Below are 16,428 nucleotides of genomic sequence, written 5' to 3'. Positions count from 1 at the left end.
AAATGTAATAAACATATGTAAGAAATAAAGGCTTTGATACCAAGTTTAGGTCAGTTCAGGCTAATGCCATAAGCGTTAGGGATATCAGCATATCAAGGCACAATATGCAAACTGATGGTTTTCTTTCCAATAAATGAATTAATTCTTAGACTTGAGGTCATAAAATAATATTTTCAAAAAAGGTTTGTCCACATTTTAGGTCTCTTAGGTAGTCTGCGTCTTGATACCAGAATAAATGAGACAAAATGATCATTCAGTTATGGCAGAAGTGCACCAATGCACGGCTGTCAATGGGTTGAAAAGGTCAGACATGCTGGCAACACCCCAACCAGTGATGTAACAGCAGGTGTTTCCCCTTCCATCATCTGCTCCTGACTACTCTCACTGTGTGACTTCACTAACTAGCTTGTGGCCATATGTGCAGTTTGCTCAACAGGTTATCTCGTATCATACGGCTCTCATCTTCGCTGAAACAACCTGCAGCTCTTTGAGCTTAGGACCCATGTCAATTGAGACAGTGAGAATTTTTAGAGGTGAGACAACGAGAAGCTGGACAATCACAAAAACAATACAGAGAATAAAAATATCACATTTTTTAAGTACCTTTCCACTGCAGCAATGCTGGGTAGGTCTGACGTGCCCTATAATAAATATTATAATAGAAATAAGAAGAATATTTATGTTAAATATCCTTTTTAAAGCCAGCGTTCCAAAAACCCTTACAAAAACATTCAGTGTAAACAATATTTCAGACTCGAAGGATAAATTACAATTAAAATATCAATATAAAATTTAAAAACCAGCCACTACAAGTCTTGAGTTCAACAACAACAATATAATTAAGTGTGACTCAACAGTTAAGATTAAAAATATATAATAAGTAATCTAAAAATGTAAAAATTGGGAAATTTATTTATTTTTAAATGACATAAATCCTTAACAGTGATTTAAATGTAACAATTCTGCAACTATTTTGACAAATAAAAAAAATTATACCAACTGCTGGAACTGAGACATTGTTGTTCATTCTTGTTGTTTACATTGTTGATCATTTTTCTTTTAGCATAGGTTTAACCAATCAGCGTCAAGCCCCACACAGCAGCTTTTCAGGGACGATCAGATATACCTACTGTGAAACAAGTACTGTGCTCTGATATGTCCCTGAAAGGACGGGCAGTTCCTGCAGTTTGACACACTATCTTAAAGCTCGCTGCAAGTTCCTACAGTAGAAAACTTTTACATTTTAACTGACACTTGAATTATGAACCCGCAGCCCTTTGCTGTACGTCTTTCCCCACTTTCATATTGTCATTGCTTCACTATCCAAAAAAATTATCTTAGAAAAGAACAAAAGCATAAATAAATACTGTGCTGTAATTAATATACAATATGCAGACTAATTTGAGCGTTGTGAAAACCTCATGTGGGAATAATTTTCTAATCAGCTACAGAGAGATCTTTTTGTAACCGCCTCGTAGTATAATCACATATTTTATAAGTGCCTGTGTGTGATGCCATAATCAACCAAGAAATAATAGCAGTAATGACCTAACCTACTATTAGCATGCGTATCTTTTCCTCCGTTTTTGCAACTTAACCTTTACTATCTTTTACTATTAAAGGAAAAAATGGATCTTACGCTGGATCATTCAACGAGCCCAAATAAACACAACTTTTGTTGTTTTGACTTTGTGTTGTATTACACTGACCTTTTTACATAACTTTCTTTTGTATTTTATTTAGATTGTTCCTTACTGAGTGCTTTTTTTTTCATTTTGCTTATTGAGCTTCTTATTGCATTATATGCAACAATGTATGTTAAGAAAAGTCTAACCATGTTTAACTCTCCGACACGGCGAATCATGAAGCTGTTTCAGTGTGGCAGGAACACGTTCATTTTCTTTTCATTTGGTTTTCGATTCTGATCTTCACTGGTTTGTTGGTTTATTTGTTTAAATATGAAAACTACCCAGCATCTCAGCTCAAAGTGCATGACACCCTTCTTGCTCTCAGCAGAGACCTTCAATCTTAAGTTCACTTCACTGTTGCAAACTTAGCAACTTTGTCACAAGATTTAGCAGCTTTTTATAACTCCCTTTTCAAAGAAGCCATTAAGGAAAAGAAAAAAATCAATGGCGCTCTTGCTTTAGCTGGGAAAGAGCCACACCTCCTCCTGTAAAGTCCAGTGGCTGTATGGGTACACTGCTTGTAACTTTCTGAGTAATCGTAGCAGAGCTGATATTTTTAACTTTCTTTATGATATTCTCAGACGCCCCCTTCTTGCTCAACTGCTCACTCTTGGTCACCTCAGCTCAAAATAAAAAAGTAATGCTATGCAGGGTAGCCCTAGTTCTGAGTTTAGTTTTACAAATCAATGTTGAGTCTAGCTATTTTAAAAAACACAGCACATGTGCCCGTTATAGTGCAGCAAACACTCAGCTGTATGACACTCAAGTGTATTTTTGAAGCTTCAGTTGTGCGGTAAAAGGCCTTTTCAGCTCTGAGTCATCTTTTTAAGGTGCAGCCCTCTCTTTCTTCTGTCTCTGTTTGCTTCTCTTTCCCTCTTACTAGTTTTGATCTTGATCGGTTTTATATTGTTGGTCCGAGTTACAAAAAACCCCAAACAAAACAAAACACAGACGAGAGTCTTAAAGCAAAGAACTTCACCCCTGAGTCACCTCTCTTTAAACAGGCAGTCAGGTCATGCAGGAGACAAACACAGATTGCTGGTGTGTGTGTGGATGTTTGTGATAACATATGCACAGTAAGCTCCTATAAGGCTGACTCGTGTGCACAGAGGGCAGACTGTTTCCCGCCCCTGTGCTGGAAAAGTAAATCACATAGAGAGTCCTCCTAAAATACACTGTGCCATTCAAAGGAGAAACGAATTCTTGTCAGCAGCCATGCAAGCACATACGACCAAACACTCACCTGCATTTAAAGCCATTTCACCGCTTTAACAGATTTTTATGGAAACAGGCAGCTCAGTCGATGCATGGCTATAAGCCATATCCTGCTGACAGAGGAAGCAAACTCAGCAGCATCTATTGGTAGCTGGTTGTAATCAAACACCTAAGTGCTATTTAAGCAGAATCCATGCATCTTAATGTGTATTTTTTTCTATCCCAGCAGAACCCTTAATTAATAATCTGCCAGTCAATTTCTCTGTCAATCACTTAATTGTTTAAAAAACAAAATTAGAAAAGGAAAGGTGACATCTTTAATCCCTGTCCAGATATAAAGTGATTCGCTTTTTGCATATGACTTTTTAGCCTACTGGTTGTCATTGGGAACATTCCAGGCTTTATAGGTAGCCTTCTAAAGCCGCAGACACACTCTAGAGATTGTTCAGGAAATCCCTAGCAACCTGAAATCCTCATGACCTCTAGGAAAGTGCTAAATGACAGAAATTCAAAGTGGTTTCCTGAGTTTCTCACTTAAAAGATGGAAAAAACTTAGAGTTTAAAGTTTAGATCCATCCCTTCTGAATCAATGATGGTTATTTCAAGCTGCTAAAATTCTTTAACATTCCTGGTTTCTGGTCGCCATATCGCCGCTCATCTTTTCCTGTGTGGACATCCTTTAACACTCTTTCCCTTTTGCAAAAGCCTGATCATGTTAATTCACAATCTCAAGAAAAAACAGTAAATTATGACAATTCTGAAGGATGTCTGCAAAGACCTATTTTGCTTTTCCTTATTTTCTTCTATGTATTGATACTTTTGAATGGTGATGCTCTTCCTAAAAAAGTTGTTCCTATGAGCCCAAAGCTCAGATTTCAGACAGTTTTTTTCTATTCTTTGCTCTGTCGGATGTCAGTGAGAGAATTAGCTCTAAACTAAAAGCACAGAAGCTCCACCCACCTGCCATTCAAACCTTCTGTTTGTGAGGGGCAACCAATTAGAAGAAAGATGGCTTAAAGGAAAAAAGGAAGGGAGCTAAAACAGTTAATTCTGACACTGGATGAACTGAAGGGCTGAACAAAGGCCCACTACAAGATCAATGGGGATTATTTTAAATCATGCAAAGCTACTCTAATACAATCCAAGTCTACGATAAGGAACAATAGGTGCACAAAATTCAAACATGATCAAGTCTAACCAGCAAAAGTTGACATTAAATAGGATCTAATCAATGCAGATAAGTGTCATTCTTTCCAGATGATTTCCCATCAGTGCTTTAGCTCTACATGCAGCAATTAACATGTGCCTTTTTAACTGATTCTAGAAAAACAGCCCTGAGGATGCTTCAGTGTCCTTTTGGTGACCAAAGGTTTAAAACTGTCTCCTCCTTGGAGCTTTGTCTAGGTAACAGAGACTGCAAAAAGGTCCAGAGATTCACTCAAAAGAAGAGTTTAGTCAAGGTTTGAAATCATTGCACCGTCTTTGTACCACAAACCTTATTCACACTAAAGACACCAGCTGTCAAAGTAGGGGGATGGGTGACTCATCTCCCCTCCCTCTCCCTCACACAAGCATACACACCACTTTCTTGCATCTCTGCCTCACATTTACAACCACCAACACGCAAAAGCAAAACAACAGCATGACCTTGAGAGTTAAAAGTGCAACACAGGCCTCTTTCTAGCAGCAGTATCATGGTGTCTTCAGGGACTATTTGGGTCTGCACAGCCACACCGAGGCTTCAGGGCCTCTGAGCATCCTGGATGCTGAGGGGAAGGATGCTAAAGTGTCCGGATGCGGCGGTCTTTATGTGCATGAGCCAAGAGTACATAAAGAAAGGGCTCATACAACTGAGCCAAGAAGCTAAATCCAAAGTAATCTCTGACATTAAATATGTCGATGCAAAGGTTTGAGCTAAAGCTAAAATAACAGGGTTTAAAGCCGAAAAAGCAGAGCCTCCATGTTGGCTGGCACCGCCTTTGCATCATCCTAGCCCCCTGGCTTCCAGAGAGTAAAATGTAAAATTAAAATATGAACGTAAAAAATAATATATGTTTTTTCTCTTTGGCGATCCAATGGCAAAGTAAATATTTTGGAAGATGTTTCTGCACGCAAAGGAGGACTATGAAGAGAGGAGGAAGAGGCGAGGAAACGACTCTGTGCTGCATCTGTCAGCTGCACCCATTTCAGCTGTTCATCCAAGGTTACATGTAAACACCTAAACACGAGATTTAAGCGGTTTCAACCCCGTTTTCATTCATTTGCAGCCGCGGACACAGAGCCTGCACATTCCCCGAGGTGCAAAAATCAAACTTTCGGCGTTTTGTTCGTCCAATCTTTTTTTCCTAGAGGGTGAAGCCACGATTCGGACATTTATTTAGCGGACCGGCTACAAAAAGCAGGCACCTACACAAAGCTACACACTCGCGTTACCTTTGTGTACAGCTCCTCCGACGCTGCCATGACGGTCACTCGCTATGTCCTTCCTCCAATCTGGGCTGAAAGTCCGGCAGGTCTCCGCGCTGCTCGGGGCTCAGCGTGTGTTTTCATGTAGCGGGAAAGCAAAGCGTTTGTTGCCACGGAGACTCAGGGGGGAGACGTGCCTCTTATCGCCATGATAACCCAACAGGCTCCAGGCTGCCGAGGTTTCGCTGTCTCCCACTTTGCATTCTGGGTATGATGATGGATAAAATGATTCAGCCAAACGGAGGAAAACTGCTGCCGCGTGGGAAACGGCGCCCCCTAATGGTCAAGGCTTTATACTACACATAAAGGAACGCAGGAAAGAAAAGGAAAGGAAACACGGGCTCAGAAATATTTAAACATAGTAAACAATCGATAATTTGTACAATGCAGAGCTTCAGTTTCTTCTTTTAAAATGATGTTTTTTATTGCATCTCGTGGTGTATGACGTTTTGAGCACACCAGCTCTTCATCAGACAATGAAACACAAGACAGCGCCATGTTAAACCACCTGTGATAGTTCACAAGACCAATGGCAATAATATCCAATCAGAATCACGACTTATATAGGACAGATAACTGATAAATAATCTACATGTAGTGCGTACTACCCTAGCGTGAGTCAGAAAAATCAGTGCCTAAGAAAACAAGTAAGGAAACAGTAAGTGATCTCTCCACACACCCAGCAGCCAACATCAGGGATATATATAATATAATGGCATTGATGCAATTGGTTAGGCAGATATAAAACCTACTCATGTTCAGTTTATTTATTGCATCCAGCAATGCAGGCACCTCTTTCTGAGTTTTCTTCCTCCTTAATGGTATATATTTGTGTTTACATTTTCATAATTGTATATACATATAGCAAAAACCTTAGGTGACATATTCTGGTTAACTGGGTGAGTCATATATTATTTGTGTATTGTCGATGTAAAAACCCACCTAGGGACAAGGACTGGAAATTAAAAATATTTGTATCTTTGCAGCACGTCACTGTCAAGGTCTGTATTGTGTCATTGCTAAATTGCATTGTTCCTATTAAAATAGTTTTTATCATAATGACGATTAAAAAAACATTCTCTGTCAGTAAAATACATTTTCTGTAGTGACTGTGATGTATAATGCTAACCACATAAGGTGACTGTTGTGTCACTCACTCTGTTGATGTGATAAAACCCGCTGTGCACACCCTGTAAGGGTGAGGTGAATACTAAGTTTGATGTACAGTTGTGCTCATAAGTTTACATACCCTGGAAGAATTTGTGATTTTTGGCCATTTTTCAAAAAATATGAATTATATTACAAAAACTTTTCTTTCACTCGTGGCCAGTGGTTGTGTTTTCCCTTTTTAAATCATAATAACACAAACTACCCAAATGACACTGATCAAAAGTTTACATACCCTCGAAGTTTTGGCAGGATAACACACACACACACAAAGAGGTTTAAATGACTACTAAAGGTAACCCTCCTCACCTGTGATCTGTTTACTTGTAACGTGTGTGCGTGTGTGTGTATAAAAACTCATTGAGTTTCTGGGCTTCAGACAGACTGCTGCATGTTTCATGTTGTGCTGCACTGATGCTGGATTCTGAGCCATGGGAAACGCAAAAGAAGATAGTTGGAATTTATAAAACAGGAAAGATATAAAAAGATAAGGATCGCTGATGTTTTGAGGATGTGTGAGCAACATAGGCTGAAGGAACTTAGTCAGAACTGATGGTACGATGAATGCAGAAAATGCTGGAGGAAAATTTGCACTCATCAGCCCTGAAGCTGCATATGGAAGACACTCGGATGATCCAACATGACAATGATCCAAAACACAAGGCCAAATCTACCAACCACTTTGGGGAAATCTGAAACGTGCAGTTCACGCAAGACAGGCCAAAAATTTTGAACTGGAGGCAATTTGCCAAGAAGACTGGGCAGCTTTACCATCTGAGAAAATAAAAGTGCCTCAACCACAACTACTACAAAGGTCTTACAGCTGTCATTGATGTTAACGGAGGCAATACACGGTATATAGAATAGAAAATAGAATAGAATAGCCCTTTATTGTCATTGTACATGTAAGACAAAATTCTAGGTCCTCCACACCAACTGTGCCAGAACAAAATATAAATGGTAGAGAGCAGGAATAAATAGCAAACAGGAGAAATATCCTGAGGAGCGCTAGAAGGTCAGCAGCAGCTTTCGGTCCAGTTTATTCTTCCTTAGGGCATGGAGGAAGTGGAGCCACTGCTAGGTTGGGTTGGTGTGCAGTTATAGGTGTACAGGGTGTACAGTAGGGGGCTGGGAATGCAGCTCTGCGGGGATCCGGTGCTGGAACTAGGGTATGTAAACTTTTGGTAGGGTATGTAAATTTCTGATCAGTGTCATTCTGATTTAAAAAGGGCAAACACAACCACTGACCATGAGTAAAAGAAACGTTTTTGTATTATCATTCATATTCTCTGAAAAATGGCCAAAAATCACAAATTCTGCCAGGGCACAACTGGACTGACAACAAATATGAAAAGTGGGGCTGAAATTTAACAACAGATGACGAGTTTAGACATCTGTTAGATCAGAATCTAATATTTAAAATTCACATTGAAAACTCTGTGTTAATATTAATAATATACTAATATTAACACTTGTGCATGTATGTGTGTGCTTCCTTCCTCCTTATCATTATCATAAATGCATAAAAACCACAAATGCTCTCTTGGCTGTCATAATATTTTACACATTTGTCCCCAGAGTTGGCACAAACTGAAGGCTCAAGAAACTGGCTTGAGATGATTTGATCTTTGCGACAATGTGTGTTATCCTGCTGTACACTGTGGTGTATCCAGTGACATGGTCAGCAACAATACTCAGGTAGGCTGTGTTGTTTAAACCCACCCAAGAGTGGCACCTGGCGTACTTTTTTTTGCTGCTGTAGCTAATCTGCTTCAAAGATTCGACATGTTGTGTCCAGAGATGCTCTTCTGCGCACCTTGGTTGTAATGAGTGATTATTTTAGCTTCTGTTACTTTCATATTAGTTCATATTAGCAGTCTGGGCATTCTCCTCTGATCACTGGCATCAACAAGCCCCTTTCACCCAGAGAACTGCTGCTCACTGAATATTTTCTTTATTTTTTTCAGATAATTCTCGGTTAACTCTAGAGATGGTTGTATGGAAAAATCTCAGTACATCCGCATTTTCTGAAATAGTCAGATGAGACCATTTAACTGTCATGTTTTAAAGTCCATTAAATCACCTTTTTCCCCCTCATTCCGATGCTCAGTTTGAAATTCAGCAGGCTGTCTTTACCATGTCTAAATAACCAAATGCAATGAGTTTCTGCCATGTGATTGATTAAATATTTGCCTTACCGAACAGTTGAACCAGTGTATAATTCATATTCATCTTCACATGACATTGTATTGTAATTATAGTTTTAAGTATTTAGCTCCTTTTCGTTCTACCAAGCTGTTCTTGTATTCTTTACCCTATTGATGTATTCATTCTGTTGTATTTTAATGACAGCTCCTTCTCCCAGTGAGCCCAGGCTCCATTTTGTTTGGAGTTTTTGGCCCTGGTTAGGTCTCCCAAGGCAAATTAGTCCTGAGTGAGGAAATGGAAAAGAGAACAAGGGACCAGCTTACCCTGACTGGGATAGGGCTACCTGGGCCTCACCCTGGAGTCAGGAATGGGAGGGAGCTTAAGGGAGAGCACTTACAGGCCTTAACCCATGTAGGCCACCTGGAGTTGCCCTTAATGAGAGGCGGTGGGCAAGGGTGGGTATCCTTGTATCCTTATAGCTTGCTGTGTGCACCCTGGGGGGTTTCACCCATGGATGAGGGGGTTGCTTACCTGTGCCAGTGACTGGGTTTGTGCCTATGGACCGAATGATATTTTAGAGAACACAGCCTTCTGGGAGTGTCCTCCATTTAGTGACTTTGTCATCCTACTGGTGGACTTTAGTGCTTATAGGGGAAATGACACTGAGACCTGGTGGGGGGTGACTGGGAGGAACGGTCTGCCTAATGTTGTGTTATTAGATTTCTGGGCAAATAACGGTTTATCAATTATAAACACCATGTTCAAACAGAAGGGTGCCGCTAAGTGCACATGGCACCAGGACACCCTGGTTGCAGGTCGAGGGTCGATTTTGTAAGATCTGCAAGTATATCTTCTGGACACTTGGGTGAAGAGAGGAACTGAGCTGTCAACTTATCACCACCTAGTGGTGAGTTGGACAAATCTGGCGTGCCTAAACATTTAGGCTCCTCTGCTTGTGTGACCATATTCCAAGGTAAGCAGAAGAAAATAGATGCTTGAATATTTATTCTTATTTCAACTATTTTGTTATAAGCTGTACTTAAATTCTGGCTCCTGGAACACAGAAATATTCTAACTTCCATCCATCTTCATCCGCTTTATCCGAGGCCGGGTCGCGGGGGCAGCAGCCTAAGCAGAGAGGCCCAGACCTCCCTCTCCCCAGCCACCTCCTCCAGCTTATCCGGGGGAACACCAAGGCGTTCCCAGGCCAGCCGAGAGATATAATCTCTCCAGCGTGTCCTGGGTCTGCCCCGGGGCCTCCTCCCGGTGGGACATGCCCGGAACACCTCACCGAGGAGGCGCCCAGGAGGTATCCTTGTCAGATGCCCGAACCACCTCAGCTGGCTCCGTTCGATGTGGAGCAGCAGCGGCTCTACTCTGAGCCCTTCCCGGATGGCCGAACTTCTCACCCTATCTCTAAGGGAGAGGCCAGCCACCCTTCAGAGGAAGCTCATTTCTGCCGATATTCTAACTTCTAGAAAATAAACTATATTAAATCTTACTATGTAAACATTAGATTTACCATGTAAACATTAGCAATCTGAAAGCACATGAAATACATCGTAGGTCTTTAAAGAATACACAAAAAGTATTGTGCAAAACTACTTTATTTACAAAACAAAATGGCACAATGTGACAGCAGGGCAGCCATGTACATGCACAACTTGGACAGATGTCCTAGCTTTGATTTATCACACCACAAGTAAATTGCATCTGGCCAGTAAAAACCCCTGGAAAAGCACTATGCAGGGCTAAAGATAAAACTACTTTAAGTCATGATTACACAAGATTATTTCCCCGAAACTTACACTATTTGTTCCTTGTTTTTGTCCACCAATGTATACAGCATAAAGACTGGTCCCTCTGAAGGATTTTACCCTTCAGGTCCTGTATCCCCTCTAACCCTTTAAAACCTGATTCATTCATGATGACTCCATCCTTAGGAGAGGACTGTGTCAGCATATAAAATGGAGCAGCACACAGTGTAAACTTAAAAACACTGCATTTTGCTCTTGTAAGAAGAAGATCTATTTCTGACACTTCTTGAAGGAACTACCTGCTACCGGCATTTGAGCCGCACCCAAGCTTTTTAGCATCTCTTTTAAACATCTGCTCAGTGCACCTTGATGAATAAAAATGCAGTATGTGAAGCTTCACCTTCGGGAGCCCAGCATCACACATGCAGTTCAAAGTGACACCCCAGCCTTCACTGCAAGGTCCTTTAATGCAGACACAATCATAGCGTTAATAAAACGGAACTTGGCCTCTGAATTACTATATTCAATCATTCAAGCATATTGACAGCATAATTTAGAGTAAGGTCATACAGTGAATAATACAAATCTGATGTAAAACATTCTGCCCCTGTGCCAGACAAATATATATCAGATACATACACACACACACACAATCATAATCTCCAGACTTAACACCACACTAAATCACCCCCGCGCCCAAACCTCACAAGATGCAAGCTTCTGCTGCTCGCCCCTCACTTCAGCTCGTAAACAGTCATATCTGCTGTCCATCCATTGTTCAGAGGCATCACAGACTGTTTCTTCAGTGTACATGGACAAACATGGAGGTAAAGACAAGACATGAAGGAAATGTAGGAGGACAATAACAGAGGAAAGGATGTGGTGGCAGTAGAGAAAAAGCCAAAGGGTGGGTTGAAACAAAACAAAAAAAAAAAAAACATAAAAAAAGGATTTGACATGGTTGACCTGGAGGTGTGGAATCCAGTTGGGTGGGGCCCAGGCCAGTGTGGAGAGGGTGGAGTGATAGGAGAGGTAATATTAAATCTCTGAGACTTAAGTGGAGAGGGTTAGGGGCTAGGAGGTGCTGAGGGGGCCATCTGAGGCTGCGTGTACATCAGCCTGCCAGTTTACTGGCCACAAGAGAGGGTTTCCTCTGGGGCAGGTCCTGGGGGGTGGGGATGTGGTCCCCTGTGATCTCGGTCTTCTCTGGTGCAGCTGTTGGCAGCTGTTTGTTCTTTATCTTCGCTTTTGCCATGTTGTAGTCACCAGAGTCAAAGTACTTTTGCTGCAGAAAAACAGAAGATTCAAATTAAACAAAAGTGGCACCAATGAAAATAGACACCAATTTAAAAATGTCTCATTTTTTAAATGTCAGAGTAAATCCCACAAACTGCGATCTACAGGCTGGGCCATTTATATGGATACACCGTAATAAAATGGGAATGGTTGGTGATATTAAAGTCCTGTTTGTGGCACATTAGTATATGTGAGGGGGCAAACTCCTCAAGATGGGTGGTGACCATGGTGGCCATTTAGAAGTCGGCCGACTTGGATACAACTTTTGTTTTTTCAATAGGAAGAGGGCCATGTGACACATCAAACTTATTGGTAATGTCACAAGAAAAACAATGGTGTGATTGGTTTCAACGTAACTTTATTCTTTCATGAGTTATTTACAAGTTTCTCTTTGTTCACAGCCATTGACATGTCGAAGAGGTTAACACGTGAGGAGCGGATCGAAATTGTGTTGATATCTGGTGAATGCACTAACCGGATCATTGCAGCAGATTTCAATGCAAGACACCCTACGAGACACCCATCTCTCATGCTACAGTTAGCAAACTGCTTGCTAAGTTTTGTGAAACTGGTCCAGTGTTGGATTTGCCAAAATGTGGACGCAAGAAAACTGTCACTAATGAAGAAACATCAGTGGTTGTCCTAGCTTCATTCAGCAAGAGCCCACAGCGTAGCACTCACTGCATGTCACTGGAGAGTGGGATTAGTCGAACATCCCTTCGGCGGATATTAGCTACTCACAAATGGCACCCTTACAAACTCCAGCATCTCAACGAGGATGACCCAGATTGGCGCACAGAATTTGCAGAATGGGCAAAACAAAAATTGGAACAGGACCCTCAGTTGACACAGAAGATTTTGTTCAGTGATGAGGCAAACTTTTATGTGCATGGTGAAGTCAACAAACAAAACCACCGTTATTGGTCTGACACTAACCCACATTGGATGGATCCCTCCAAGACTGTTGGAACAACAAAAGTGATGGTTTGGTGTGGTATATGGTAGGGCTGTGCGATATGACCAAAATCTCATATCCCGATATAAGAATTCTATCGTCCTGATAACGATATAAAATCACAAAAATGTAAAAATTTTTGTAAATTCTGTGAATCTTGGGCAGCTCATCTTGCGGGAAGTGTTTCCAACTGTGCGTCATGTACCTGGAGTCGAGTGTTTTAACCGATGCATGAAACAATACATTTTTATGTGGAACGTAAACAAGCGTACACACAATGGTGTTACCGTCGTTGTTGCTAACCACAACGCATAAAAACAGACGCTTGTCCGTCTGTAGTGTGGTTATATTAAATATAAGAGAAAGAGAGAAATTTAAGAAATTAATATAGCCACTATAGTGACCATCAAAACGGTGAAAAAAATATTGTTGTAAACAGTTTATTTTGCGACACCACGAAACAAACGATAGCGTAAAATGAAACGATAGACGTTTTTATATCGTCATCCGATATATATTGTTATATCGAACAGCCCTAGTATATGGGGTACAACGATAGTGGGTCCATTCTTCATCAATGGAAACCTCAAGGCCACTGGATATTTGAAATTGCTACATGATGATGTGTTTCCCTCTTTATGCACTGAAGCTGGCACGTTCCCTGAGTTTTTCAGTGGGAGAAAATTTTCATCACTCATCCAAGTGACTTCTTCAGTTTCAGCTGACTGCAGGTTTCCCCACCCTTATAAACAGTACTTCTGCACAATGACTGAAACTAGCATCACTTGCAAATAATAACTTTAGGGAACATCAGTTTTTCAAAAAGAAATTACTGCAGCAGGTAATTTCTTGTGAGAAGTACAAGAAAATATTTATTTATTCAAAGAAAATTCATCTTGGTTAGTGTATTATTATCAAAACAAACATGATTACTAAAATGTTCTAAAAGAGAATGGAAAATTTCCTGGAAGCTGACCACACAGGTTAAATCACGCTGTGACATATTGTTAAGCCCTTCAGCAGATATTAGATTAGTCTTCTACTGACAGGTGATTACTTTTAAAAAGTCAAGTAATTATTACGGTGCCAATCACAAGTTATTTAAACCTAAACCTATTTTCAATTCTCTGCTGTCCCAGATTTTACAACATGACAGAAGCAGAAAATCCTTAAATTGCATCTACAATCAAAGTCGATTTTACCAAGACTGAACTGTTTTCTATGGAAGACAATTCTGGAAATGTACTTATTTTATAAGTTAAAAAAAATAAAATAAAACAGAAACCCCGAAATATGTGTCAGTTTCTCAGTTTAATTTCCTGATACTGGACATATTTCTCTATTAACTATGTCCAACACCAATAACTTGCTAGTCAGGACCGTGTAGTGCACCTATATAAAATAACAAAAGCTTCAAGGACAATCCTAAAGTGAACCCTTTATGTTTTGAAGACAAACACAAGAGATTACTCACCCCTTTCTGAAGGCGTTTCCGAAGTAAATCCGACCCTCCGGGTTTATTTCCCAAATTTGGATATCTTGCTTTCAGTTTAGCCTCCTCTGCCTTCTCGGGGCTGATCGTCTTTTCCTGAACCTCCTGTAAACAAACAGAAGCATAAGATTAGATTAATCAGCTGTCGGTCAGCTGGTAGCTCCAGACAGCACCACATTTACACAGACGTTTAAGCCCGTAAAACTATGAATAAAACCTATCTAATGACGTTTGAAGGCTGCTTATTGAACAACTTTACTGAATACGTTGGTGGCAAAGGGTGGTCCTCCGTGGAAAAGCGTTTAAATTCACCGCTCCCGCATATTAACGTCAAGCTAGACAGAAGCATTAGCATATCCTACTAGCCAGTAACGTGTAGGTTGGACCACCGATTGGGATTCTCGTTTCTGTAAAAAAAAAATAAAAATAATAATGATAAAAAAAATCACGCTATCAATTGCCAGGCTGGCGAGACAGTTAATTAGACAGGCCCTGATTTAGCACTTCTAGTTTAAAGAGAACTGTCACTGTGCTGAATGAGCTAAGCTAATTTTTTTTTAGCAGCTAAGCTAATAGACACTTTGAATGTCACGTCAGCTAACATCAAAACACTTCCACCTGAAAGACAAAGCGCGAATTACTACGTAATACAAGATCGTTGGGATTCCCGACGAACAATATTAATCTACCTGGGTCTCGGTAGCTAGTTATGATTTATGTCAACAACGAAATAGAGGAAGAGGAGAAGCTAAGCTACAATGTTAGGTTACCACGAAGCAACCATCCCCGGGGCTCGTGAGGAAAATCCCGCGTTTACCTTCTCTTCCACCGGCGTCTCCTCAGCTGTCTGAGTCTCTTCGTTATCCCCCGACATGTTTAAATAGTCGTGATTTTTGTCAGGAGACCGCTCACCAGCCGAACAAGTGTTCCACAAATCCCCCGCTCGCGTGTTGCTCGCCCGATTCGACTCTGACTCACCGAACCCAACCGAGAGCTGCCGAACGCTCACTCCCGCACACAATACTACGTCACATGCGGAGACACCACGCGCGCTCCCGCCGTGCACACGCACCGGGTACGGAGTTCAGATTTAGGTTGCATAATGACACAAAGATCAGCTGCTGGGTCCATGTGCTGTGTCACAAATCCAGATCTCAGAAAATAATCTGGAGGATGGAGAGCCCGGCACCGCTTAATGCTGGCCGATTTATTTTCCGTTTCCTCACGATTTTTTTTTTTTTTTTTTTTTACACAAAACCAGTTTCATTGCACAAAACCAAGAGGAATACAGCTATACAAAATAAAGTGTTTTCTTTTTATACCCACCCCCAGAGGAATTTGTTTTTTCTTCTGATTAAAAAAAGCCAAATATGAGCACGTGCAGTGTAAACGATTAATGTTTCAGAACCCATTTGTCATTTTTTAGAAATGTATTGACATGTTTAATGAACCAGTTTGAAATGATTTGAGCTTTTGTGACATGATGTGTTATGCTGCTGGAAGCCGCCATCAGAATATGAGTACACTGGCCATAAAGGGATGACACGATCAGCAGCAATCAACACGTTGGATGTGGGATTTAGCTCAGATCATGCTAAGGGCCCCCACAGTGTGCCAAGAAACAAGTTTAAACTAGTGTACTTGAACAAGTATACTTGCATTACTTCTTAAACCCTTTTACTTAAAATCAATGATATTCACACTACCCCTTCGAAAGGATCTTATTGTATCAAAAGTCAAACTTTTCCAGTCATCTCCAATCATTGTATTGACAACAAAGAGGATCCTTCAAGCTGTAAACGACCAGTCATTTAATCTTTGTTATGATACCTCAGATTCCAGAAATCTATAATTTTAAAGGCAAAATACCTGGAAATACCTTGCATGGTGGATCCGGTGGTTATGTAAGCTGGAAGTCATGTCAAGTCATTCTTTCAACAAGTTAATTAAAAGAATTTGGTGCGATCCATTTATTATTTCCCTCTATATCTCCTATATATCTATCTATATCTATATCTATATATAGATATAGATCTCTATATCTATATATATATATATCCCTATAAGCTCCGCGCGTGCAGCTTATAGGGATCAGTGTGTGTCTTATTCAGTGTGTGTCTTTCTCAGACACACACTGAAGGACAACAGACCACAGGCCCAGACCCTGACAGTGCCCAACAGGTGTGTGTTAGATACTTTTTCATATTTTTGTATTGTATGTAATTTTCAAAATAAAGTCCTCCA

The 16,428-nt window shown here is 40.6% G+C and overlaps 2 protein-coding genes across 4 annotated transcripts in view; both read right to left on the bottom strand.

The window, feature by feature from the left end:
* myo5aa (myosin VAa) overlaps positions 1-5,576 on the bottom strand; it is a 65,562-nt gene extending 59,986 nt beyond the window's left edge. For all 3 annotated transcript variants that reach the window (XM_087852898.1, XM_087852812.1, XM_087852864.1), the window contains exon 1: positions 5,337-5,576. In XM_087852898.1, the coding sequence (XP_087709024.1) occupies positions 5,337-5,366 (30 nt within the window). In that variant the 5' untranslated portion in view covers positions 5,367-5,576. The remainder of the gene's footprint in view (positions 1-5,336) is intronic.
* A 4,697-nt stretch (positions 5,577-10,273) lies between these two features.
* Positions 10,274-15,205, bottom strand: arpp19a (cAMP regulated phosphoprotein 19a). The gene is made up of 3 exons (XM_006779828.3): positions 15,002-15,205; positions 14,167-14,289; positions 10,274-11,726 (listed from the first exon to the last, which is right to left on the bottom strand). The coding sequence occupies exons 1-3, from the start codon at positions 15,056-15,058 to the stop codon at positions 11,556-11,558; spliced, it is 351 nt and encodes a 116-aa protein (XP_006779891.1). The 5' UTR covers positions 15,059-15,205; the 3' UTR covers positions 10,274-11,555.
* Positions 15,206-16,428: the final 1,223 nt, after the last annotated feature.

The sequence above is a fragment of the Neolamprologus brichardi genome, chromosome 1 (genome assembly GCF_056152115.1).
Source record: "Neolamprologus brichardi isolate AB-2024 chromosome 1, ASM5615211v1, whole genome shotgun sequence".
NCBI lineage: Eukaryota > Metazoa > Chordata > Actinopteri > Cichliformes > Cichlidae > Neolamprologus > Neolamprologus brichardi.
This window is presented reverse-complemented; position numbering and strand designations above follow the sequence as displayed.

What these genes read in the sequence shown, in the direction of transcription:
- arpp19a (XM_006779828.3), bottom strand. Translation starts at nt 15,058, where the DNA reads ATGTCGGGGGATAACGAAGAGACTCAGACAGCTGAGGAGACGCCGGTG. An exon ending in AGACGCCGGTGGAAGAGAAG is followed by an intron (nt 14,290 to 15,001) that starts GTAAACGCGGGA and finishes GTTTGTTTACAG; the next exon opens with GAGGTTCAGGAAAAGACGAT. An exon ending in GGAAACGCCTTCAGAAAGGG is followed by an intron (nt 11,727 to 14,166) that starts GTGAGTAATCTC and finishes GTTTTTCTGCAG; the next exon opens with CAAAAGTACTTTGACTCTGG.